Source organism: Chiroxiphia lanceolata, chromosome 26 (assembly GCF_009829145.1).
Source record: "Chiroxiphia lanceolata isolate bChiLan1 chromosome 26, bChiLan1.pri, whole genome shotgun sequence".
NCBI lineage: Eukaryota > Metazoa > Chordata > Aves > Passeriformes > Pipridae > Chiroxiphia > Chiroxiphia lanceolata.
Window position 1 is genome coordinate 306,991 of NC_045662.1, and position 25,804 is coordinate 332,794.

Here is a 25,804-nt window from a genome sequence, read left to right on the forward strand (position 1 = left end):
TTTCAAATTACACATACTATCATTTGAAACAATGAGACAATCAATATTCTCATTTAGGATAAATATAACAGAAATTAGGGAGGCACTGTATAGCAATCACATAAATCACATGAATTATGCAGAAGATTAATAAGAAGTAGGATTGCTTATGCTGACCTATGGGGATTTTGCTATGTTAAAGGTCAGTGGAGCCACAACAAACATGAACACAAACGCCTCAACCTCTTTGTCCTAGTTAGAACAGCTGGGACCGATTCATCACTGGATGGGTGTAGCCCCAAACTGTGTATTCTATAGCCCTCCATGCCGTTTCCCAGAAACTGTTGTCAGTAGAGGCCTGTGAGGTGGGGGGATGTTCCTGTCCTCATGCCCTTTTATGGAATTCCCTACTCTGAGGGAAGGACTGAGCATCCTTTTATGGAATTCCCCGTTCTGAGGGAGGGACTAAGCATTCCTGCCTGAGCTGGAGAATATATAAACCTGGAGTTTCAGAACCCTTCCACCACTCGTGGGATCCAGAGGAGGACTGCAGCTCACCGCTCTCAACCGGACTGAGACCACCACCCTCGGCTGGGCTGCAATCACCACTTTTGGCCGGACTGCAGCAGCTCTCCCACCAGCAGGTTTTCCCCCTCTCCCTTTACTTTGGACTTGGGGGGGGCCCAGGGAACACCGCTTTGTTTGTACCCTGGGGTGCTAGGTTATACATTTGGGTTTTGTGGGTTGAGACCAATTGCTTGTCTGTGTAGTCATGCTTATTGTATTATTTTATTAAATTGTTATTCTGACTTGTAGTCTCTCCTTTGAGTTGAGTTCATTTCCCCTGCTGGTTAACTTTTAAACCAGCACATTTTTGGTGCCCAATGTGGGGCAGAGAGAGAGAAGTCAGAATCACAATTTCATTTTAAGCATTTGTCTATTTGGATATAGAAACTCCCCGATCACCATGTTGTTTGATGCATTCACGTGGATGTTGTATCTGAGCCTGTTCATATTTCCACAGATGGGGTACTATTTGCCTGTTTTGATGCCCTCTTTAAGACCAGGGAGAGGGATCCAAATTGCTTTATTAGTATACTATATTTATGTCATCATAACATCAGAAGCAATGAGTTTCATTGTAAATGTGTATTCAGTCCTGTTTGCCTGTCCTGGTTTGGGTTGCTACCTCTGGGGCCTCATTAAAAATCGCACCCAGCCCTTTGGGGGAACAGGGGGGAATGGTTGTTTCCAGCCTCTCACCTCCTTCTTCCCCTTCACACCTGCTACAACAGTTTTTGAAAATATTGAGTTCCCTTTTGATGTTAAGGACAGCATAATGTTATTGTTAGTGTTGCTTTGTCTGCTCTGTACTGTCTACACCATGTTTAGGGTCAGAACAGGGCCTTCTAGGGAGGTTGTTTGGACGCCTACCCTGGGAGTGGATAATGCTGAGTGGAACGGGAAGTGGGAGGACATTGGCCAGTATTTGGAGAAGTTTTCTCCTCCAATGATCTGGAAATTCACCCCTGAACAACTGCAGGATCCTGTTAGCGTGATAAGACTGGTGAAGGGAAAATGCTCTGGCAGCTCCATAGATGGCCAGCTCACAGCAACCTACTGGGCCCTGGCCACTGCCTACCAGACACTACTTGACATGGTACAGCACTGTCAGGAGGAGGAGAGAAGGAGCAAATACACAGGCACCACATCCACCCAAACCACAGCTGAGTCAGAGGGAGAAAGAAATGAATCAACCGGCACCGTGTCCACACAAACCGTCGAGGAGCCAGAAGAACAACTGAAACCAATAGCAGTCGCCCCCATCCAGAAAAGGAAATCAAAGACTAAATCAGTCCATATAGCAAATGATGACAAAGAGGCAGGACCTTCACATCCACCGGAGGAGACAGAAATAATCACTCGGTCCCTATCCCTGGATGAGCTATGTGAGCTCCCGAGAGAGTTCACACGACAGGCGAACGAGTTCATTCTGACCTGGCTGCTCCGAATCTGGGATGCCGCAGCTAACGATACAATTCTAGATGGGAGTGAAGCCAGGCAGCTGGGATCCCTGTCTTGAGATGTAGTCATTGATCAGGGGATTGGAAGGAGGCAGGAAACTCTAAGCCTCTGGCGGCGACTGTTGTCCAGTGTGAGGGAGAGATACCTTTGTAAGGGGGACCTCCACGTACAGCAAAGACAGTGGAACACGATGGAACAAGGTATCCGGTGCTTAAGAGAATTAGCTGTACTGGAGATAATCTTTTCAGAGGATGAAAGATTCCCTAAAAGTCCAGATGGTGTACAGTGCACATCCCAGATGTGGTTAAAGTTTGCACGACTCAGGCCAGAAATGTATTCCCGCTACTTAGCAACGCTGCAATGGAGGGAGAGGAGAAGGTGGGCGTGTTGGTTAGTAAACTCTGGATTTATGAAGACACTGTCACCGCCGCATTATGAGCCCACGTCTCATCTGTGGAAACCAAACTGGCTGAACATGTCTGAAGCCTGGAAGAGAAGATTGAAGAGGGACACCAGAAGCTAAGAGAAGAAATTAAGGAAGGGATCTTCCATATCGCGCCAGGACAAACAAGAGTCTCTGCTATTAGGAGCCAGCGTCCCCCAACTAAGGAGAGAAGGTACACTCCACGTGGCAATCTGTGGTTTTACCTCCGTGAGCAGGGAGAAGATATGAGGAAATGGGATGGGAAACCCACCTCTTCCTTAGCAGCCCGGGTACATGAACTGAAAAGAGGAACAAGTGCCACAAGGAACTCTTCAAGGGTGAGTGCTGCTCCAGTCTCTCGTGGGCAAGACTCCAGATGGTACAGGAATGATGATACATCTGATCCTCTTGAAGGGACCTCCAGGTCATACTCACAAGAAGAGCACAATGAGTACCATGACCAGGACTAGGGGTGCCCTGCCTCTAGCAAGGCAGAGGAGAGGGACAATCGAGTCTATTGGACAGTGTGGATTCGGTGGCCTGGCACACCAGAGCCACAAAGATATAAGACCTTAGTGGACACCGGCGCACAATGTACTTTGATGCCATCAAGATATGTAGGGGCAGAATCCATCTCCATTTCTGGGGTAACAGGGGGATCCCAACAGCTGACTGTACTGGAAGCTGAAGTGAGCCTGACTGGGAAGGAATGGCACAGACACCCCATTGTGACTGGCCCAGAGGCCCCGTTCATCCTTGGCATAGATTACCTGAGGAGTGGGTATTTCAAAGACCCAAAAGGACTTTGTTGGGCTTTTGGCATAGCTACTGTGGAGACAGAGGAAATTAGACAGTTGAACACCTTGCCTGGTCTCTCAGAGGACCCCTCTGCTGTGGGACTGCTGAAGGTTGAAGAACAATTGGTAGCAATAGCCACAGCAACAGTGCACCGTTGGCAATACTGCACCGACCGAGACTCTGTGACCCCTATACACAAGATGATCTGTGACCTGGAGACCCAGGGGGTGGTCAGCAAGACTCGCTCACCCTTTAATAGCCCTATATGGCCAGTGCGTAAGTCCAGCGGAGAGTGGAGGCTGACGGTGGATTACCGTGGACTCAATGAAGTCACACCGCCCCTGAGTGCTGCTGTGCTGGACATACTGGAGCTCCAGTATGAGCTGGAGTCCAAGGCAGCCAAGTGGTATGCCACCATTGACATTGCCAATGCCTTCTTCTCCATTCCTTTGGCAGTGGAGTGCAGGCCACAATTTGCTTTCACTTGGAGAGGTGCGCAGTACATCTGGAATCAACTGCCTCAGGGGTGGAAACACAGTCCCAGCATTTGCCATGGACTGATCCAGACTGCACTGGAAAAGGACGAGGCTCCAGAACATCTACAGTACATTGACGACATCATTGTATGGGGGAACACAGCGGGCGAAGTCTTCGAGAAAGGAGAGAAGATAATCCAGATTCTCCTAAGAGCTGGTTTTGCCATTACGTGGAGTAAGGTCAAGGGACCTGCTCAGGAAATTCAGTTCCTAGGAGTGAAGTGGCAAGATGGACACCGCCTAATTCAAATGGAGGTGATTAAGAAAATAGCAGCCATGTCCCCACCAACCAGCAAGAAGGAAACACAGGCTTTCCTAGGCACTGTGGGCTTTTGGAGGATGCGTATCCCCGAGTACAGTCAGATTGTAAGCCCTCTCTACCTTGTGACATGGAAGAAAAATGATTTCCAGTGGGGCCTTGAACAACAACAAGCCTTTGAACAGATTACACAGGAGATTGCCCATGCGGTAGCCCTTGGGCCAGTAAGGACAGGACAGGACAGGATGTGAAGAACGTGCTCTACACTGCAGCTGGGAAGAATGGCCCCTCCTGGAGCCTCTGGCAGAAGGTGCCTGGGGAGACCCGAGGACGACCGCTGGGATTCTGGAGTCGGGGATACAAAGGATCTGAAGCCAGCTATACACCAACTGAGAAAGAGATCCTGGTTGCTTATGAAGGAGTTCGAGCTGCCTCAGAAGTGATCGGCACCGAAGCGCAGCTCCTCCTGGCACCCCGACTACCAGTGCTGGGCTGGATGTTCAAGGCAAGAGTTCCTTCTACACATCACGCCACCGATGCCACATGGAGTAAGTGGATTGCTCTGATCACACAGCGAACCCGGATAGGGAATCCTAAACGCCCTGGGATTCTGGAAATTATCACCAATTGGCCCGAAGGTGAGAGTTTAGGACTATCCTCTGAAGAAGAAGAGGAGTAAGTGCCACGGGCTGAGGAGGCCCCACCACATGACAAGCTACCAACAGATGAAAGGCGATATGCGCTCTTCACGGATGGATCCTGTCGCATGGTAGGGACAAACCGAAAATGGAAGGCAGCCGTATGGAGTCCCACACGGCGAGTTGCAGAAGCGACTGAAGGACAAGGTGGGTCAAGTCAGTTTGCAGAGCTTAAAGCCTTTCAGTTGGCTTTGGATATAGCTGAACGAGAGAAATGGCCAAGACTCTATCTCTACACTGACTCATGGATGGTGGCCAATGCTCTGTGGGGATGGCTGGAGCGATGGAAAAAGGCCAACTGGCAGCGCCAAGGGAAACCCATCTGGGCGGCAGAGATGTGGCAGGACATCCCTGGCCAGATAGAGAAACTGAGTGTGAAGGTCGGTCATGTAGATGCTCATGTATGCAAGAAATGGGCTAATGAGGAGCATCGTAACAATGAGCAGGCGGACCAAGCTGCCAGGATTAAAGTCTCTCAGGTAGATCTGGATTGGCAGCACAAAGGAGAATTATTTCTGGCTCGATGGGCCCATGACGCCTCCAGTCACCAGGAGGAGATGCAACATACAGATGGGCTCGTGACCGAGGGGTGGACTTAACCAAGGACGTTGTCTCACAGGTCATCCATGACTGTGAGACATGTGCTGCCATCAAGCAGGCCAAGCGGATGAAACCTCTATGGTATGGTGGACGGTGGTCGAAGTACGGGTATGGGGAAGCCTGGCAAGTTGACTACATCACACTCCCCAAAACCCGCCAAAACAAGCACTACGTACTGACCATGGTAGAAGGAAGTACTGGATGGCTGGAGACATACCCATGCCTCATGCCACTGCCCGGAATACCATCCTGGGTCTTGAAAAAAAGTCTTGTGGCAACATGGTACCCTGGAGAGAATTGAGTCTGATAATGGCACCCATTTCAAGACACCTGGGCCAAAGAGCACGGCATTCAGTGGGTGTATCATATCCCCTACCATGCACCAGTGGCTGGAAAGTTGAGCGGTGCAATGGACTGCTGAAAACCACCCTGAAGGCACTGTGTGGGGAGACTCTCAAACACTGGGAGCTGCATTTCGCAAAGGCCACCTGGTTGGTCAACACCCAAGGCTCCATCAATTGAGCTGGCCCTGCCCAATCAGAAGCTTTGCATACTGTAGATGGAGATAAAGTCCCCGTGGTGCATATGAGAGGAATGTTAGGGAAGACTGTTTGGATAGTCCCACCTCAAGCAAAGGCAAACCCATCCGAGGGGTTGTTTTTGCTCAAGGACCTGGTTTCACCTGGTGGGTAATGCAAAAAGATGGGGAGACACGTTGTGTACCACAAGGGGACCTAATTTTGAGTGAGAATGGTCTGTAATGTTTCATTGTATATATATATATATATATAAGTGTATATAGTTTTAAGGAGACATAGTTTTTAAGGGGGTTAATTTGGGCATGACATGGATGGCATAGAATAAGGGGTGGATAATGTCCTAGTTAGAACAACTGGGACCGATTCATCACTGCATGAGTGTAGCCCCAAACTGTGTATTCTATAGCCTTCCATGCCGTTTCCCAGAAACTGTTGTCAGTAGAGGCCTGTGAGGTGGGGGGATGTTCCTGTCCTCATGCCCTTTTATGGAATTCCCTACTCTGAGGGAAGGACTGAGCATTTCCCCGTTCTGAGGGAGGGACTAAGCATTCCTGCCTGAGCTGGAGAATATACAAACCTGGAGTTTCAGAACCTTTCCACCACTCGTGGGATCCAGAGGAGGACTGCAGCTCACCGCTCTCAACCGGACTGAGACCACCACCCTCGGCTGGGCTGCAATCACCACTTTTGGCTGGACTGCAGCAGCTCTCCCACCAGCAGGTTTTCCCCCTCTCCCTTTACTTTGGACTTGGGGGGGGCCCAGGGAACACCGCTTTGTTTGTACCCTGGGGTGCTAGGTTATACATTTGGGTTTTGTGGGTTGAGACCAATTGCTTGTCTGTGTGGCCGTGCTTATTGTATTATTTTATTAAATTGTTATTCTGACTTGTAGTCTCTCTTTTGAATTGAGTTCATTTCCCCTGCTGGTTAACTTTTAAACCAGCACACTCTTAATTTTAGAAGAATTAAATTCTGTAATCATAAGACTTCTCTTTCATAGTAAGAAATAAATACATTAAATGTAAGAGAACCCTTTTCTTTTTAATTTTTGCTTTGATGGATAATAAATATAATGAGTCTTTGGAAAATACTTGGAGCATAATCTGAGAATAAACAAATGGATGAACAGGCCTGAGTACGTAGGTCAAACACTGTCCATAGTCAGGTGTGCTGCCTAATCATAATCTAAATCATCTTCCTTCTTTATAAAAATCATTGATATCTACTTCCCAAAGAGGCTTCTAGAATCCATTTGCTACAGGATCCTGCAGAAAAGTCACATTTTAGCCGTTATTCTTTGACCTGAAATATTTTATTTCTCATCACAGATTTTTTCAAGGTAGTCTTTACCTCTTTGTTCCTCAAGGTATAAATGAAAGGATTCAGCAGTGGTGTTACAACAGTGTTCAGAATGGAGACCACTTTGTTTATATTTAGTGAGGCCTGACCTCCTGGGCTGACATAAAGGGACACAACTGTCCCATAAAGAATGATGACCACAGTCAGGTGTGCAATGCAGGTGGAGAAAGCTTTCTGTCTCCCAGAAGCAGATGGGATCCTTAATATGGTAAAGATGATGCCAAAGTAGGAGGCAATGGTCAAAAAGGAAGTGCTAAACCAAACCAAAGCAGCAGCAGAGCAAACAAGACATTCAGTATGTTGGTTTCAGTGAACGCCAGCTCCAGCAGTGGCCTAACGTCACAGTAGAAGTGACTGATGGTGTGGGGGCCGCAGAATGGCAGTCTAAACATCAGAACAGATTGTACAAAGATAGAAAGCCACCCATCCAAGAGCCGAATGAGAGCTGAACACACGGTTTTCCACTCATGACAGTGGTGTAGTGGAGAGGGTTACCTATGGCTGTATATCGATCAAAGGACATGGCTGTGAGGAAGAAAAGCTGAGCACCACTAAGAAAAAAGTAGAAAAGGGCTTGGGCTTCGCACTCAGGTATGCCGATAGACTTCTTGACCTTCAGAAGGCTGGCCAATAACTTGGGTATAGTGGTTAAGACATAGATGATTTCCAAAAATGAGAGATTTCCAAGGAAGAAATACATAGGTTTGTGGAGGGTATTGTCATTTACCACTATAGTAGTGATGATGACATTCCCAGTGACATTCAAAGGGTAGATTAGCAAGACTCCCACAAAGAGCAAAACATGAACCCTTTGAAGGCTGGGGAAACCAAGAAGAATAAATTCAGTCACAGAAGTCTGGTTTTCCATCCTCTGCTTCTCCTTTGTGTATTTCTGTAAGAATAAACATATCAAACAAAGGAGTGATCAAAGTTGATTTGGTTTTGCTCGTTTGGGGTTTTTTTTGTATGAGAAGGAAAGAGAAAATATATAGATATACATGTGTATGTGCATATAGATACATATACAAATAAGATAAAAGTAGGAGAGTTTTTAAAATTGATTTTAACATTTCTTTTCAAGAAATCAGAAGGTTTGAGATCTCCATAATAATTTAACTGTTTAATTTCTCTTTTATTTCATTCACACATTAAAATAAGCATTAAATTGTCTTGGGAGTACAAAGCATGATCTTCCCTTGCTACATACCTTCTGATTGAGGACAGGAACAACTTACTAATATATTGTTGTGGACACATCATGTCTCTATTCATACCTGTTTCTATTATGCAATCTAATTACACATACATGAAAACAGTCTACGTTTCTTGATCAACAGATAATTCTGAAATGTTTTCTTTCTCTTGTTCTAATACTCGCAGGTCTTGATCTCTTTAGGACCTGATTTACCCTCTGTAGCCACCAGTGCTTTTCTGAATAATGAAAAGTCAAAAATAGAAAGAAAACATTCACAATTGTAAACAAGCTATCAGTGTTAAAATCATCATCCCAAATAAAAAATACATTCTGAGGAAGGAAGGGAGATAAATATCTGTCAGTAATGTCTATGCTCAGCATATAATTAAACCTCTCCACATAGTATTGTCAAACAAAGTGAGTGGCTCCAGACTGAGGGAAGATATTCAGGTGGCTCCATTGCACATTCACAGGCATTTAATAAAGCCCATAATTGGACAAAGACTATTAGCTGGGAAGGAGCAGTTAGTTCATCCAAATGAAATCTTTGGGGAAGAAATGGATCACTTAAAAAGCATAAAAGCTTTGAAGAACTTAAAAGACTAGAGTAATTTATAAATCAGCATGGAAAATCAGATTATCTTAACTCATAACAGAAAATAAATCATGTGAAGAGTCATGAAAAGAGCCCCAAATTCTCAGATAGATCTGATAATTCAGCTGTTGCAAGGTATGGCAGCCCTACAGATTAAAAAAATATAAGGACCTATATTCTGTTTCCCTGTGGGGTTTTTTTCATTTTGGGTAGCAATGATGATTAAAAATTGTGAGCAAGATTACATAGGTTCCTCTGAGTAAGATGCCTTTGGTGATAACTGCTGGTAAGATGATACAGTGAGTGCAAAATACTTGTGGGAACAGGACACCCAAACCTGTCTGTTCTGAGAACTCCTATCACGGTATATTGTCATATTGTAGCAGCAGCTTGTTCCTGAACTAACTCAACAAACTTTAGGTTGCTATTTCACAAATGAAAGGCTCTGTCCCACTTAGCTCCCACGTCAGCTCTCCTGAAGGAACTCCTTGGACAAGGAAGGAGCACATCCACTTGCTCTGAATGGGAGGGCGTGGGTGATGGCCTCTGGATGTTCTGAGATTTGTTTGACACTTAAGTTGAAAGCTTCCACTGAGAGTTAAAACATTATATTCCTTAAGTGCCAAGAGAAAGTGAAAGCCAAAGCTATTTTCACCGTGGAGAAGTGTAGGTTGCTGCGTGATTATGAATAGACAGCACAGTTGAGGACAGACAGGATAGGCCAGGAGTATATTTTGTGCACATAACTGCACAAATATGCAGAAATAAAGACAGATATCTACATAGACACATATGCAAAGGAGGGGAGCATTAATAGTTTGATAAAGACTTTGGGTGCTTATTAAGCAAACTGTGGGAACAAGCTGAGTCACTCTGCACCTGCATTTTGTTAATTGGAATCAAAAGGGAGGATTGACTTTGGCTAAGTGCTTTGACAGAGAGGATGTTATGTCTCAGAGTGGAAAACAACTTCAAACAGTCTGCATGATAATGTGTGCTTTTCTCTCGTGGCTGAACACAGCCATCACATGATGTGAGTGTGAATGTGTGGGATCTAGGCACTGATTTGGGACGATCCTGGGAATTCCAGTTGACTAAAATGAAAACACCAGGTGCTGTTTAGGAGAGAATAAAAGGGGAACACCGAAAATGATGAGTAGACAAGTCCCAAAATTGAAGTCTGTGTGTGTGTAGCCTTGTTTTCTCCTCAGTGCCCATAGCAAGCTAACCTTGTTCACAACAAACAGCAACAGCTCATTTTGATTCAGCATAGAACCAGGGATTTTTTTACAACAGGATGATGCTGGTTCAAACTGACTTAAGAGCTTTCATGCAGAAGCTTTCCTCATTTTGGTTTTGCTTTATGTCAGCTACATCAGCTTCCGTTTGAAGTTTCAAATATTTCCGCCTGCAAAAACAAAACACCAAAGGGTTTTGGTCTCTGAAAGTTTCTCCTTCCCAAACTTCAAAGGGTTTCACAAACTATTAATCAGGTTTTTCCATGCTATTGCCACCCTTAGACCACATGCTTGGCATCCTTTTTTTTTTACTATCCCAAACACCTAGGGATTTAAAGCCAGACACCTTCAGAGACATACCGGTACATCATATATTCCCTCCACATCAACCCTACAGTCTGGAGGAGAAATAGGAGTTCTGTAGCCATGGTGACAGATAGTGTGCACTCTCAGTGCAGGCAAGAGCTTCCCTGATAGCTTTTCCGGGCTTGCTTGACCATTCTGTTCCTCAGGCTTACAGTGGGTTGATCAGGGCTGTGAGGATGGTGTAGAAAAAGGAGATTTTGTTCAGTTTTCTCAGTGAAGATGTCCCAGGCAGCAAATAGACAATATCTCTGTCTATTTGAAGGCCACAAAAATGTTCCTTACAAAATGCTGACCACAATGGTGTATGAAAAGGCTTTGACTTCTCACATACAGTGGAGATACCCTTCTGCCTCCCAGTGCTCAATGGGATGCTCCGAATGGCATCTGTAATGCAGACGGAGGACGCCAGGGTGAACAAAACTGTAAAGACTATGTCTGGGATGATCATTACAGCACCTGGTGTCACTGGAGGAGAGCTCTATAAAGAGACCAAATCACAGAAGTAGTCAGTTGGGCTGGAGCAACAAATCTTCAATTGGCTTGAGAGGTATGTGATGATTGTGGAACTAGTCATTTCTGCAAGCCAAGAACCAGCCACCAGCTGGAAACACACCTTCCAGTTCATCCCACTTGTACACAGCATGGGGTGATATATGGCTAGGTACTGACTGTAGGACATGGTGGCCAGCAGGTAACACTGCAAGAAGTTCAAAGAAATAGAGCAGAGCCATACAGTCCTGAGCAGAGATGGTCCCATCCCCAGTCAACAGCCTGGGTACATTAGATGGAAGTTTAGTAGATCTCCAAGTTGCACATTTTCACCGAAAAGAAATACACTGGGCTGTGGGATGCTGCTGTGTCATGACCAGCACAATGATGAAGATGTTCCTGAGCACAGACAGTGAGAGAGAGGAGGAGGAGAAGGACCTGGAATCAGGTGTGTTCCTGAATCCCAGCAGGAGAAACTCTCTCAGTGACATCTGGTTTTCCCATTCCCTTTTTCAAGGCAGTGTTTTCAGTCTTTCTTTTCTCCTCTTGTCAGAAAGGGCACCTACGAGCAAGGGAATATTTGTGAAAGACAATATTATTAGAGAGAAAGCAGTGTTCTGCACACATGAAGCTGTATTCACATTCCCTTTAGGGGCTCCATGCATAGTGCACGAAAAAGGACAAGGTTCTTGGAGAGATCTCATCCTAGGAACACTCCTTTCCACTAGACAGATGAGTTGCCCGATGGAGGTACCTATTACTCTCTATGGAATAAAAAAGGAATGGGCATTTGCTCAGGCTTCAACAGCCCAACTGCTATGCCTGAAGTTACTCCCAGTAAGTTTTTCCCAGGTGTAAAGGACAGAATTCCTTTTGCTATCAGCAGGAGAAAGGCAACTTAATGTGCAAGAGAAGATTTAAATTTCAGATTCACAGTAAGTGAAAGATGGTCCAGTGCAAATAAACTTGGCTTTTTGCTGGTGAGACAGAAGGTAACATTGATTGCTGAACTGCTCTGTGAGTGTATCCAGCTAATTATCATGTTGTAGGATGGATCCTACAATAACATCAATGATAGAACAAATGCAGGACAAAGGTTGATTCTTCAGGAAAGGCAGAACTAGCTTAACAGGGACAATAAATAACAAGCTGTCTGGAGAAACTGGAAATATAGACACTTGCAGGAAATTAGAAGGATGTAGTGGGTTGATCCTGTTCAGATGCCAGGTACCCACTAAAGCCACTCTCTCACTGTCCCCCTGCAACTGGACAGAGGAGAGAAAAAAAAACAGCTAAGGATTCATGAGTTGAGATAAGTGCTGGGAGAGGTCACTTACTGATTACCTTCACGGGCAGAACAGACTCAAAGTGGGGATATTACTTAAATTTATTACTAACAGGATAAGAGCCAAAGAGTGAGAAATAAATCCGAAAAACACCTTCCTCCCATCTCTCCTTCCTTCCATGGTCTCCCTCCTCTCCCCCCAGCAGTGCAGGGGGATGGGGAATGGGGTTTATGGTCAGTTGTTGTTTCTGCCGCTGCTCAGGGAGAGGAGTTGGAGTCCTTCCCCTGCTCCCGTGGGGTCCCTCCCACTGGAGACCGTCCTTGATGGACCTCTCTGGCATGAGTCCACACCTTGGGCAGCAGTTCTTCCCAAACTGCTGTCCCATGGGTCACTCCTCCATGGGGTCAGTCCCTCATGGATGAGCTGTACGGGCGTGGGTCCCCCACAGGGGCCGCAAGTCCTACCTGGGAAAACCTGCTCCAGCGTGGGCTTCCCTCTCCACAGGCTGCAGGTCTCCAGCAGGACCCTGCTCCATCTTGGGCCTCCCATGGGGTCACAGCCTCCTTCCTCCATCCACCTGCTCTAGCATGGGCTTCTCAAGGTCAGCTCAAATGTCATGGAATGAGAGTAGCAAGGAAATCATCAGTGAAACCCCCACCATATAATAAACTGTTTACTGTTTACAGAGTCTGAGTGCTTTTCTTACTGAGATCACAGCAAAATAGCATCTCCGAGTGCAGCACAGGAGGAAAAGATCTTCTCCAGACACCTCAACCTGTCAGGTAGGATGATTTGAAAATCCTGTGCCATGACAAAAACTGAGGAAAACACACAGCTGATATCATATCACGTCAGATATCCTTTCTTCTGCCAGTAGAAGAACTGACACTACGGTACTGAGTTCCTCTGAGCTTTTAACTATGGCTTTGGGACTCTGTGATCCATGTTGCAAGGAAGAAGCTGAGTAAACAGGGAATGAAGTGGGAAAGAAGCATCACGTAGCGCCCGTGCATGAGGAACAGAACCCTTTGGCCAGACTTTATCCAAGAGTTTTCCCAATGTTGTTATCTCAGTTTAACGAGAGAAATGTTTGCTAAGGAGGGTGGGATATGAGAAAAACCAAGCTCCTCCCTCTGAGTAATTATAACTTTGAAATTAAAAGGCTCCAGTTGAAAAGCTGTGGAAAAAGAAAATAACAGCTCTTTACTAAAGAGTTTTGAGGCCACGTTGCTGAGAACACAGCTGCATTGGGCAGAACACGTCTCCAGGATGGAGGACTACTGCCTCCCTAAGATCGTGCTCTATGGTGAACTTGCCACTGGCTGCCGCAAGAGAGGAGCCCCAAAGAGGAGATACAAGGACTCCCTGAAACAACATCTCAGCCTTGGCCATATTGATCAACATAACTGGTCTACTCTGGCCTCCAACCGGGAGACATGGAGACACACTGCTGCTTCTTTTGAGCACACACGCAGAATCATTCTTGAGGAGAAAAGACAAAGCAGAAAGAACCGTGTCTTGCCAATACCGTCTAAGGAGACTTTTTGCTGTGCCTTTTGCAACCGGACTTGTCTATCTCCATTGGCCTTTTCAGCCATCAGCGTCTTTGTAGCAATCATGGATAGAAGTCTAGCCATGATGATGACAATAATGACTAAAGAATATATATGTATATATATATATTCAGGTAACACAACAGAAAGAAGCAATAATCCTGTAACCAAACTCCTACCGAAAACAATTAAGTCCTTTTTGCCTTTTGGTGCAGTTATAATCATGACCAGCAGGGGGCGCTGTTGGACCCGGAGGGGGTGCAGTGTCTCCATGGCCAGCAGGGGGCGCTGTTGGATCCGGAGGGGTGCAGTGTCTCCGCGGCGGGCAGGGCGGCTGCTCCGACACCCCAGGGCGGGCCCCAGCCCTCGGCCACGGGGCCGGTGGTCGGCAAGGGGCAGGGGTGCCGGTCCGTCCAGCTACGAGCAGGGAGACACCTCCCCCCCCAAAAAAAGGGAAACCCCCCACAAGGTACTGGCAGTCTTTGTGACAGCAGAGGTCGCGTGTGACACCCCACCGCAAGCACCGCAGGGCTCTCACCCGGGAACAAAGGCGGCTCCGTGGGCCGTGGGCAGAACAGGTCACGAGGGGTCGGAGAGGAAACTGGGACCTTCCTCGGGGCTTGAAGAAACCATTGATCTGGCCAGAAAGATGAACTCGGAGCGCCCTTCCCCACATCGCTCCCGACTCTGGCCAAAAGCAAAATCCCAGCCGCCGAGGGAGAGAAAAAAAAAATAAAAAAAAAATAACCAAAACAAACCTGAGCTCTCCCTTCCCCCAGCTGTAGTTACAGGGGGATGGGGTTTTCCTTACGCAATTTACCTAGTGTGCCGAGGTTATTTAGCGTTTCAATGAAGCAGTCGTTAGCCCTGGTCTCACCTAACAATAGCGTCTTACCTAGCTAGCAAGAAGATGTTGGTATGGGAAAATGCACTAGGAAAAAGCAAAAAGGTGTAGAACTATAAAAGTTGTGGATAAGCACAAAAGCTAATTTTCTCCCTATGACTTTTGAGCTTTTACAGGGAGATGGGAGATGCTAAAGGAAAGCATCCAACTGGTCCATAAAAGTCTCGGGTTGAATAATTTGCTCAAAAAGGTGATGGTCCCAAAGTTTAATACACCTTTCTCCCAGGCCAGGATGAACTTAGTCTGGAGACACTGATGACAAGTGCAATTAGGAGAGATTCCCTCATTCAACACTGTGAATGAAGAGTGTGAGGACCTTTCCTGTGGTAGTGCCTGGAAATGAAGACTCAGGCCTTGCTGTCACCTGTTCTGCCCCATGTCACTTCCCTCCCTATTCAGTCTGAAAACCCTTCTCTCACAGGAAGGCCAATAAAAAGTTTAGCTCTTTCACTTTTCCTTCCACAGATTGAGCCTGAAGCACCTGGGTGCCATTTCCTAGTGTTACGGATGTAATCAGTGTCCTGGAGTGTCTTTCCCTTAGGATTTCAGGGAGGGAGCACTGCACAAGTGTATCTCTGTGGAGGGTGGAAGTTATGAGCTGACGCAAACTGTTTCTACATCTTGGGCAATGGTTGTCCTTCCCCAAACCTCCAAAGCATTTCAACCTGCTCTAAGAAAGAGAAACTGAGATGGGGCAGTGTGAGAAATATCTCTAATTAAAATTTAGAAGATGGTCAAATGCAGTGAAACAGAGCTTTGTTAACAGTGCGCTGGGTGCACAAACTCGTGACCTGGTCCGAGCACACTGCCGTTTGAAAAACGTGCCCTTTCGTACCCTTTTGGTTACATTAGCTGTTAAATATTCAACAGGTGTAAGGTATTTTACCTTAAAAGGTAATTTTTCGAACTCAGGAGGGGGTGTTACCCTCCCTCCTGACTGACTGATGACGTACTCCTATGTACAGAGGGGTCTCTCTGCACTTAGAGGCCAGCCACGTGGCCAGGGTATATTTTCCATTTTTATATATTTTTTCCCTACCCCGGCCACGATGTTTCCTTGGTGTCAGACCCAGATGGGGCCTTTCACCTTACAGTCTCCCCAAGATGCCTAAAACTCCTGGAATTAAATGAAAGAGAGGAAATAAATCTCACCACCCCCTGCTTTTTACTAAAATCAGTTTGCTTATAATAAAACCAGATTATTTATTTCTCATAGGCAGCAAGCACTGGCTTTTCTAAGCTGCTGCAGCAGAACCTGGTGAGGATCTGAGAAGAGCACTCAGCTCCAATCTTGCAGAAGACTATAATGGGGTTAATAATTTCAGAATTAGGCAGCTGTGGGTCACTGGGGCTGCCTTTTCAGCCTTTCCAATGGTCAACAGGGAGAAAGCAGAGCCTGGTGTTTCTCCAGGCCATGTAGACTAATTAAGTTCCATCAGATGAATTACCCTTGGGAGCCTATTGGAGGGAATGATACAGGGGGTTAGGCCCAAAAGAGTTAACTAAGAAATTTGGGCCTGCAAACAAGTTACCAACATCTAAAACGATCTGTACCCGTTCTGTTCTACTTACTGGACCAAAAGCTTAAGAGAATAGTACAAGAACATGTCATAGGCCTAGAGGCAATAAATTAGAAATACAGCAGGATCAGGTAGACATTTGAATAGGAGAAATAGGCCTGGAGCCAGGGCCTTTTCCGAGCTTCAGTGAGCGGGTCAAGAACAATGGAAAGGAAGAAAGGTCAAGCTGAGGAAGATGAGTTTAAGCCCCCAGACCCACCAAAATTGAGGGCCAAGAGAAGCGCCGCCCCAAGCCCCGCCTGAGCTCCACCTATACTCCGCCTATTATTAATATGCATAGATAGATGTTGTAATCACTTGAATATGCATTTAATCACATCTGAAGATTGTATAAAAATGCTGATTTTGTGTGAAGCCTTCGAGCAAGTTTGTCCAGTGCGAGCTGGCTTGCTCCCAACGTTGAATAAACAAATACCTTGCTGCTTAAAGATAAAAAAAGTCTGAGCAGTTTCTGGGACCGACTTTTCGGATTCAGGAAGAACCATTCTCCAGGACGTGTAGACTAATTAAGTTCCATCAGATGAATCACCCTTGGGAGCCTATTGGAGGGAAGAACCCAAAACCTCTTCCTGGATTAACAATACATTTGTTGGTGGCTGAAGTAAGCTGAGCTATGGGTATTTCATCACAGTCATGATTCACCTCTCCAAAATGTGAGGTCCTCAGTGCCCTTCTTTCCTCCTTCTACACCCCAAGGAGTGTAGGAGGGCACATTCCCTATGTCATTTGTCTCTCTGAGAAAGGTGATTCCTATGTCTCCCCATGGACTTCCAAGGCAAGAGGTGGGTTTGAGTGCACAGAGACATTTTTGCTGTGCCTGCTCCAGACAGCAGAGGTGAATATTCAAGGGAGAAGAGCATTTAGTTTCAGAGATGTAAACTCCAATGGAATTAAAAAGTTAAAGCTAAAACCAAGTTTGACATTAATCACCTGAAAACATTTCTGCTACAGCTAGAATAAATTAGGCATCCGTCATGTATCTGGTGGGCAAAGTGTTGCTACTGCCACTAGCTGAAATAAATTCAAGATAAAAGATGTCTAGAAAAAGTCTGACAAGCCCTCAGCTGCTGTCCTGCTAACCTAGAACTCTGTGCTCTTCCAAGACCAATGGCAGCACCTTATTTTGTGTATTACAATACACAGCTTATGGGGACGTCCTTTCCTGTCCCTCCTGGTGGATCATAGATGGTCCCTGGAAGGAAGGATCATAGGCCCAAGAGAAATAAAGGCTATGTCACACCTTTTGGCTTACAGAAGATTCACTGTTTATTGGGAAGTGAAGCAGAGACTTTGCTAACATGGAGTGACACCCATGAATTCAGGACCCAGAGGCAGAGGGAGTAAATTGCATGACTGGTTTGTTAATCAAAAGCTCCTGAAGTTCCACCTCCAACATACTGATAGTTTTCAAATCAGTCTCATGTGACTTGAGCTCTTTTAAGCCTTATGATGGGCTGAGTCTGACGAAGATGAGAGTTTTACTTCCAAAATGATTGGTTTACATGGCAAAGGAAAGATATAGGAGTTCCTGACACAACCTGGACTTTTGGGGGAAAGCAAAGAGGTCAGCAACTGACATGCAGCAGGAGTCCTTCATTGTGAGTCTCTGCAATGGTACCTGCTGTTGATACCACTAAACACTGATCTTTTCTAGTGTGCAAAGCACTCTCTTGTCAAACAGAAACCATAATCATAAAATAATTTAGTTTGGAAAAGATCATTGAGTGCAACTGTTAAACCAGCACTTCTAAGTCCACAACTAGGTCCAACCATGTCCCTAAGCACCACCTTTGTGGGACCCAGTAGCTATTTTGCCGAAGTCTAATTCAGGAAGGACAGGGCTTCCTTCCCACTGCCACCTCCACCGAGACTAAACACTCGGAGGGGCTGAATTGGAGTTTTTCTCTTGAGGAGCTCAGCATGGTACAGGTTCATCCCAAATAGTATAATATATAAGCAGCGAGAATTAATCTATAATGTAAGACCCCAGCTGGTAGCAAAAGTGGTATCCTAGCACAGTGTGTGAATTTGGGTTATACTCTCTGCAGATGCTGTTGGTCTGTATCAAGGCATATGTGAACTCAGAGCCTGAAGATATTTGGCTTTGCACTGCTTCCAAGGAGGTTGTTGGCTGCCTCCAGACACTTGTCCAGTTGGGACACTGCAATCAGGGAGAGACAGAGGCTTTAGATGTCTCATGCAGGGGAGAAGAGTCCACAGATAGAAGGAGCAAGGGGACACAGGACTTCTTCATGTGCCTGCAGGAAATCACGGCCCTGAGAAGGAATGAGGCAGGTCCCACTGGACAGAGAAGGGAATCAGCAGGAAAAGGACAGTCAAGACTCACCAGCTCGGCTGCACAGCCAGGTCACGGCCTTGGTCTCCAGAAGTTCACAGTACTCTTGGTAACATTTGTCAGGTCTGTGCAGCCAGGTCACAGCCAGCACTGTGGCCCAAATGCTTGGTTCCACACCTGGGTTCTCTGAAGGTTTGGGGTGGTGTGTGGAAGGTGGAAATGCACAAGTTATCTGTGCCCCCTCTTGGTTGGAGTCCATATTAGAAATGAGGGGAATGCATCTTCCCTGAGGATAGGTTCTCACCGTCCATCTCCCTGTGAGCACAGTGGGAATTCAATTGTGTGAGTGACATCCTGGCCCTCCAGGCTGCACTGCAAAGTCATGACCCCCTTGGCCACCGTTGTATCCTGGAAACACATGGGAAGCTACTGGAGGTTACTGGGGACACAAGATGGTTACTAGGGGATATTGGGAAATTACTGAAAGATTACTGGTGGTTACTGGGAGGTTATTGGGAGATAGCTGAGGGTGACTGTGGTCCCAGCTCTCACCTGTGCCTGTCCATGGATCTGGGCATAGAGAAGACTGTGTTGACCCTGAAAGATAGACTGAGGAGTACCCCCCAGCACTTCAACCTCCAGGCCACGTGGCAGGGTCCAGCTCAGAGAGACTACTTCAGCTGCTGGCTTGAGGGCTCTCTTCAGGCACTGCAACACCTGGGGACAGAGGGCAGAACACCATAGTTTGCAGCAACTTGGATTCCAGTGTCAGGGTTCCATGGGGGACAGTAGAATGTGTGGAGTAGCCTGTACCACTTGGATTTGCTGGACACAGTCAGATCTGTGGGTTATAGTGGTGCAGAAGCCCAGACCCCCAGGTTGTCCATGGGCTACAGTCAGGGGCAGTCTGTGTGACTGGGTTCCCAGGGCAGCTGGGCCTCAATTGTTGTGTGTGGGTAGTTCATGTGCTGGGGTGATTGGAAGTCAGCATGTCTGTGGAATAGAGGGGAACCTGCTAGGGCTCTTGGGTTCCTACCACAGCTGTCATACTGTTGTTGGAGGAGACATAGGTAACTTCACCCCCTGTCTCCCTGGCCAGGGCTATAGCCAGGGCAGCGCTGTCCTCAGAGAAGTAGAAGGAGAAACACCTGTGGGGAAAGTAGGGAAAGATGTCAGAAGTGAGAACCAGAGGTGGGTGCAAGTATGCTGGGATACACAGGCTGGAGTTAAAGCTGGGGGAAGAAAGCTAGGGTGCGGAACAAAGGAGCAGGAAGAAGAGCAGGGAGTGAGGGAGTGGGTTGGAGCTGAGGTTAGACAGGGAGCTGGCAGAGGAGAGCTGAGGTTTGGCGTAGAACTGGGATCAATCTCATGGGGCTGGAGCAGAGCTTGGGAGCACATTGGGGTAGACAAGCCCTGTGCCTCAGTCTCCCTGCTCACTCTGGGAAGAATGCCTTGGTTGTGAGAGTAGTAAGAAAAGACTCCCGCATGGGGTCTTGGCACTGGAGAGCTGAGTTGACTGAGAAGGGTCTTTGGGACACTGAAAGAGCCCAAGGATTGGAACAGGCACTGATGCACAGGGACCCTCACTGGGGATGGAAATGACTGGACAACCAAAGGGGAACTGGAGGACTCAGGACAGAGAATCCCCATTACCGGTGGCTGTTGCGATGATGACAGACCTCAGCTGCGATGGCTTCTTTGTCAGAGGGTAGCCCAGTCATGAAGATGAAGAGCTGAGAGACAGGGAACAGGAGTAGTGGGGTCCTCCACAGGGACCCCAAAATGGAGAAAGCAAGCCCTTAAACTGGAGAGAGAGCGGCCAAGAAGAGAGACGCCCTGTACAAAAACTACCCCAGGGAGAGCTATTCACTGAGGGACAGAAACACCCAAAATTATAGACCCACTTCTCCATTCCCTGACATACACCAGTATATTTCTGGTGGGTCCTTTCACCCACACTACGGTGTCCTCTCTCTCCCCAGGACACCTGCCCCTCCACCCCTCCATGCTCCTGACCCAGACCTGGCGTGCATGCCCGCGGGGGCGGGGGGTACTGTAGACTGAGCGGAGGGTTTCAAGCAGGTTGGTGTCACCCAGACTGGAGCCAGTGGAAGGAATGCGCCACAGGGCATTGGTCAGGTTGTCCTGAGTATATTCAACACTTTGCCTGCAGGAAGCACAGCATGTTTGGAGCTCCGTGCCCTCCCTAGTTCTCTCTGAGACTCTGTCCTGCAGCACTTCCCACAGCTATGCTCCAGGTTCCTCCGCAAGTCCCTACCCCACACTAGTTCTTAAAGAAACCTTGTTTCATAATTCCTACAGGACTGCTCAACAGAACCCCAAGAGGTTCTATTCCATAAAGCCAAGATCCCATCCCAGAATCCAGCCTTGCCCTACAAGTAGTCAGTCATGCCCTCCAGCCCATACCCACCAGCCAATTTCAGAGCACGTACACCTGCCCTCCAGCATCTAACTCTGCCCCATAGTGCCCATTTCAGTGCCACAGCACCCAACCATGCCCCATAGTATCCAGTCATACCCGCAAGGACCCTTTCCAGCCCCACAGCACCCGGTCTGCCCCATGTTTGCTCACGGGTAGATGCCCATAGACGCTGCTTCATAGCAGTAGATGTTGAAGTAGCAGCCCAGAGGCAGGCTTTTGAGGAGGAAGAGCAGGGAGTCCTGTGGAAAGACACAGTAGGCAGGTCTTGGGAGGTACTTGTGGGGGGTATGGATACCTTTGACTGTAGACTCATCCTCCTAAAGTCTCTGGACTCCCCTGGAGGACCCAAGACAGTGTCCCGAACTCCCCTGGGCACCCAAGAAACTTCAGGACCATTTCAGGTCCCACCAGCCCCTACTCACATCTCTGTCCCTCTCTAAATGCCTGCTCTGGCTGTCAGCCTGCTCTGGCTGTCAACCTGCTCCTCCACCCTGGTCCCTGCTCTGCAAGGGTACCTTGGCACACTCAAGAAAAGTGGTGTCCAGGAGGAAGATGAACTCTCCAGACTGGTGTTGCCCAGGCACTGGCTCAGGGATGCTGGGTGCCAGTGTCACCAACACCATGGGATCACCAAGTAGGGAGCCTGGAGGAGATGGGAATGAGATAAAAGCCATATAGGGACCCTCCTCTTCATCCTGTTTCTGACTCTCATTGTGCTTTCAGCTTCCCCCATCCCAGAGGCTGTGATGCCCCATACTGGTACCTCAATACACTGCTGCACTGTCCACAAATTGCACAGCCCATATGTTTCAACCCAGTGTCTCCAACAGAGCTGACCAGTGAGCTCTAATATAAAACTTCCTGCACACATCCTGCTGTATCTGATACCTCACCACAGTTTCTCCAGCATTCCGCACTGACAACCCAGGACCCGAATGATTCCATGTGAATTGCCTTCTATTCTCAAACCAGTGTCCAATGATTTCTTATCCCCAGAATCCCCAGTGTCTCTCTGTGTCCCTATGCCTTCTGCCAGAGCTGCCCTTACATTCCCTCTCCACCTGCACTCACCTGGAGGGGCCTCAGGGTTTCCCTTCTCCACCACAGCACTGACTGCACTGGGATCTCCAAAATACACCAGCAGCTCCAAATCATGTTGTCCTGGGGGACTGCCAGCCAGTGAGACCTGAAGAACATGTGTGGTCATACACCGGAGGGACCAGACCCAGCTTTGGACCAGGAGCACAGGCACTGATCCCAGTTTCTCATCACATCCCTTGTTTCTCAGTGTTGACATACATCCCCAGCTACTCCTGGGATCCTTATACTCAGGAGAGCAAACCTGTGCAGTGCTGTGATCCTGGGCAGTGTAGATCAAAGCGGTGAGGGAGCAGTTGGCCTGGACATTGGCTACTCCACGGGGTGACTGCAGGCTAGCGGTGAGCAGCAGGCTGTAGGGGAGGTGGCTACTGTGACAGTTCCAGGCTGCAAGGAGAAACATGGTACTAGGTAGGGCCCAGGTTGTCCCTGCAGGAGTGAGCAGGTGGACAGCATTTGGCATCCATATATATGTCATATGGAGAGAATTGGGGGTTATCAATGAGGTACTTAGAGGGGTCCATGAGTCTGTTTATGGGAAATGTGTGTGGGAGGTATGGATCCCCTCCTGGGGTACAAGGAAAGTTATGTGGATCTGTCTGGAGGCTGCACGGGGGGAAGATGTGGGTCCTCTACAGATATGAAGTGAAGTTGCATCAGGTCTGTTCATAAATACATGGGGACCCTGTGGCCCTTTCATGTGGTGTGTGACTGGGGTGGTAGGTTCCTTGTAGGATCACTCACCGTAGAGTTGTGTGTAGGGGTGCGGTGTGTGTGGCAGCACAAACCGGGCTGCTCCGTCTGGCTCCCGTGACAGCTCCTGGACGTAGCGTAGTGTCACGACCAGCTCCCTACCAGGGGACAGTGTGCCCAGGAAGCAGGCAAACACCTTGCCTGGATACCTAGACTGATCCTGAAGGTATTCCAGATTCTCCCAGCTCCCTGTAGCCTCATGAAGCTGCTGGGCCTGGGTGGGAAGGAGAAGGACAGAAAGCTGATCACCAGGCAGACCATGGGTTGCTCCTCCCACACCCCTGTGGTGGTTTGCCCATTCATCCCTGGATGCTGGTACCTCATCCTGCAGCATGGCCTGGACCTTGGCATCCTCACTGCAGGCCTGGAAGGAGTATATGGACATTTGTGGGTCCAGGGGGAAGACAAAGAGGACTTCTGTGGAGATGGGACTCTTGTTCTGGTACGTGAGTTCTGAGGCCACATCAGCCACATAATCCTGGATAGCAACATCTACCACAGCACTACACAGAGGTACTGAGCAGAGGGGCATGTAGAGCCACTTTCCCAGCAAAAAGGATCCTGTTGCTGTAGAGAGACATGCAAACTTTCCATCAGGCACACATGAAGGACAAAGAGGTGCTTGGGACTGTTTCAAATATTTGGCTGCTCCCACCATGGAAACCAAGACTAGGTGACCAACGTTAGCAAGGGTATAGTGTGAGCCTGGCATAGAAGAGTGTTTGCCTTCCACCCTCTCAGGTTCCCTTTTCCTCCAGGTCTCTGTTTCCCATCCATTTCCTGTGGAAATGCTCTTGATTGTTCCTACATCCTAGTTTCACTCTGGGAAGATCCAGTCCAGCTATTTCCCCTCTAAGGCTGCCCAACCTCCTCCTTTCTTTGTTCCACTTTGGGAGCACCCCACATCCCCCAGACATCCCTGTCTGATCCCCAGCTCACTGTCATGGGTGTAGGATTTTCCTAGAAGTCCAAAGCTTTGATGCCACATTTCCGGAGACCTGCAGAGAAGGAAGGTCTTATGTAAGAGGAGAGATCCACACCAGGCAGCCCCTATTTGATGATCCCTTGTCATTTGCCCATTCCTACACACATAGGGGGAAGCCTCAACCCACTGTGCACAGCCAGAGAAAACCCAGAGATTCAGATATGCCTGTTCATTAGCACTGGGATGTCACCAAGAGCGTCTCTGCAATGCAGAGTTCAGCAGCACATCCCCACCATGGGAGAATCTTGAAGAATCACAGAATTATCAATGGTTTAAGATTGTTCAAGCCCCCTGCCATGGGCAGAGAAACCTTCCACCAGACCAGGTTGCTCCAAGCCCCCTCCAACCTAGCCTTGAACATTTCCAGGGATGGGGCATCCACAGCTTCTCTGGGCAACCTGTGCCAGGGCCTCACCACCCTCTGGGTAAAGAATTTCCTCCTAATATCTAACACAATCTCCCCTCTTCTACATTAAAATCATTCTCCCTTGTCCTACCAGTATCTACCCATGTAAAAGTTGCACATCATTGTTTTTCTAAGCTACAAGTACACAGTGCTCCAGGTGGGGTCTCATGAGGGGAGAGCAGAAGGGGACAATCCCTTCCCTCGACCTGATGGCCGCATTTCTTTTGATGTAGCCCAGGATGCAGTTGGCTTTCTGAACTGCCAGCACACATTGCTAGCTCATGTCCAGCTTTTCATTCACCAGAGAAATGAGAGATAGCAAGGGGAGCAGGTGTGAAAGAAAGACTGGATAGGTGGATGGACGGGGGCATGGATGGAAGGGACTGGCAGTTAAGGCTAATTTTAGGACAGATGGATGTATGGGTGGTCAGTCAGAGAGACATAAGAATTTTTGTTGAAATGGATGGATGGGCAGGTACCCATCACAAACAGTTTTGTGTGAATGCAGCTGCACTAGGAATAGCTATTTTGAGGATATGTTCATGGAGTAGTTTGTGAGGGCAGGTTGAAAGTCCAGATAATAATGGGAATATGATGGAGAGAGAAATGAGGCCAGGTTCGGGTATTCCATGATTGCAGAGCAATTCTCTGAAAGGCAGTGGGGGGAAGGTGTGATGTCTGGCTGTCTTCAGGCTGATGCCAGAAGGTGAAAGGGAATGCCCTCCATCCCAAACCCTTCCAAATGTCTCTGGTTCAGACACATTTGCCTCAATTTCCCCAGTTTCTGCTCTCGGATGTCAGGGTGGAAGCACTAGAAACATCCCTACCCTGCCATCATGCTGACAGGGTGGACAGCCTGAGCAAATACGGTATAAGTCCTGGGGGGAACAGGGGTGAGGGATGGTCAGGGGGATGGACTGACGAGGCACCAGCTCCCCAGTAAACAGGGACAATGCACAGAGAACAGGATCAGAATAATGAAGTGAAGCACAATCAAGCAGACACTCACCAGAACCAAGGCCAGAGCCAGCAGGGAGCGACTGATGGAGGGAGAGATGGAAGAGGAAGGGAGAGAGAGATGGAAAGACAGAGCGAGAGGTGTCCGGGCAGACAGGGAGATGCAGTGCTACGTCAGCTGAGGGGTGACTGTGATGGAGAGAGGCGGGGGCAGCCGGACGGACGGACGGGCCGGCGGGGAGGCAGGGCCGGGGGCGGAGACAGAGCACTGCAAACCTCCTCCGAGCAGCTGGCGCTGAGTTCCGTGCGGGCTGTGGGGATCCTGGATATCGGGGAGCCTGGGAGGTTGTGGGATGGGGAAGGGTGAGGGGCCATGCCCGGTGGAGGGGATCTGACCAGGTCCCTGGATCCCCCTCCCCGCTGTGCTGCGGGTCGCGGCATCG

General features: G+C 48.0%; 2 protein-coding genes and 1 long non-coding RNA gene across 3 annotated transcripts; 1 reads left to right on the top strand and 2 right to left on the bottom strand.

The window, feature by feature from the left end:
• Positions 1 to 7,148: 7,148 nt before the first annotated feature.
• On the bottom strand, positions 7,149 to 7,740 carry LOC116798523 (olfactory receptor 6X1-like). The gene is given in 3 exon segments (XM_032711019.1): positions 7,149 to 7,513; positions 7,516 to 7,626; positions 7,629 to 7,740. Coding segments are annotated over 3 exon segments (588 nt in total).
• A 6,531-nt stretch (positions 7,741 to 14,271) lies between these two features.
• Positions 14,272 to 15,293, top strand: LOC116798872. The gene is made up of 2 exons (XR_004360960.1): positions 14,272 to 14,408; positions 15,070 to 15,293. It is a non-coding gene; the product is annotated as an uncharacterized LOC116798872 (long non-coding RNA).
• Positions 15,294 to 17,675: 2,382 nt separating this feature from the next.
• LOC116798524 (von Willebrand factor A domain-containing protein 5A-like) lies at positions 17,676 to 25,531 on the bottom strand. The gene is made up of 16 exons (XM_032711020.1): positions 25,414 to 25,531; positions 23,953 to 24,011; positions 23,333 to 23,580; positions 23,005 to 23,227; positions 22,505 to 22,647; positions 22,234 to 22,348; positions 21,678 to 21,805; positions 21,313 to 21,401; positions 20,742 to 20,886; positions 20,373 to 20,452; positions 19,756 to 19,867; positions 19,272 to 19,436; positions 19,024 to 19,127; positions 18,958 to 18,962; positions 18,771 to 18,905; positions 17,676 to 18,584 (listed from the first exon to the last, which is right to left on the bottom strand). The coding sequence occupies exons 2-16, from the start codon at positions 23,999 to 24,001 to the stop codon at positions 18,505 to 18,507; spliced, it is 1,821 nt and encodes a 606-aa protein (XP_032566911.1). The 5' UTR covers positions 24,002 to 24,011; positions 25,414 to 25,531; the 3' UTR covers positions 17,676 to 18,504.
• Between the last annotated feature and the right edge of the window lie 273 nt (positions 25,532 to 25,804).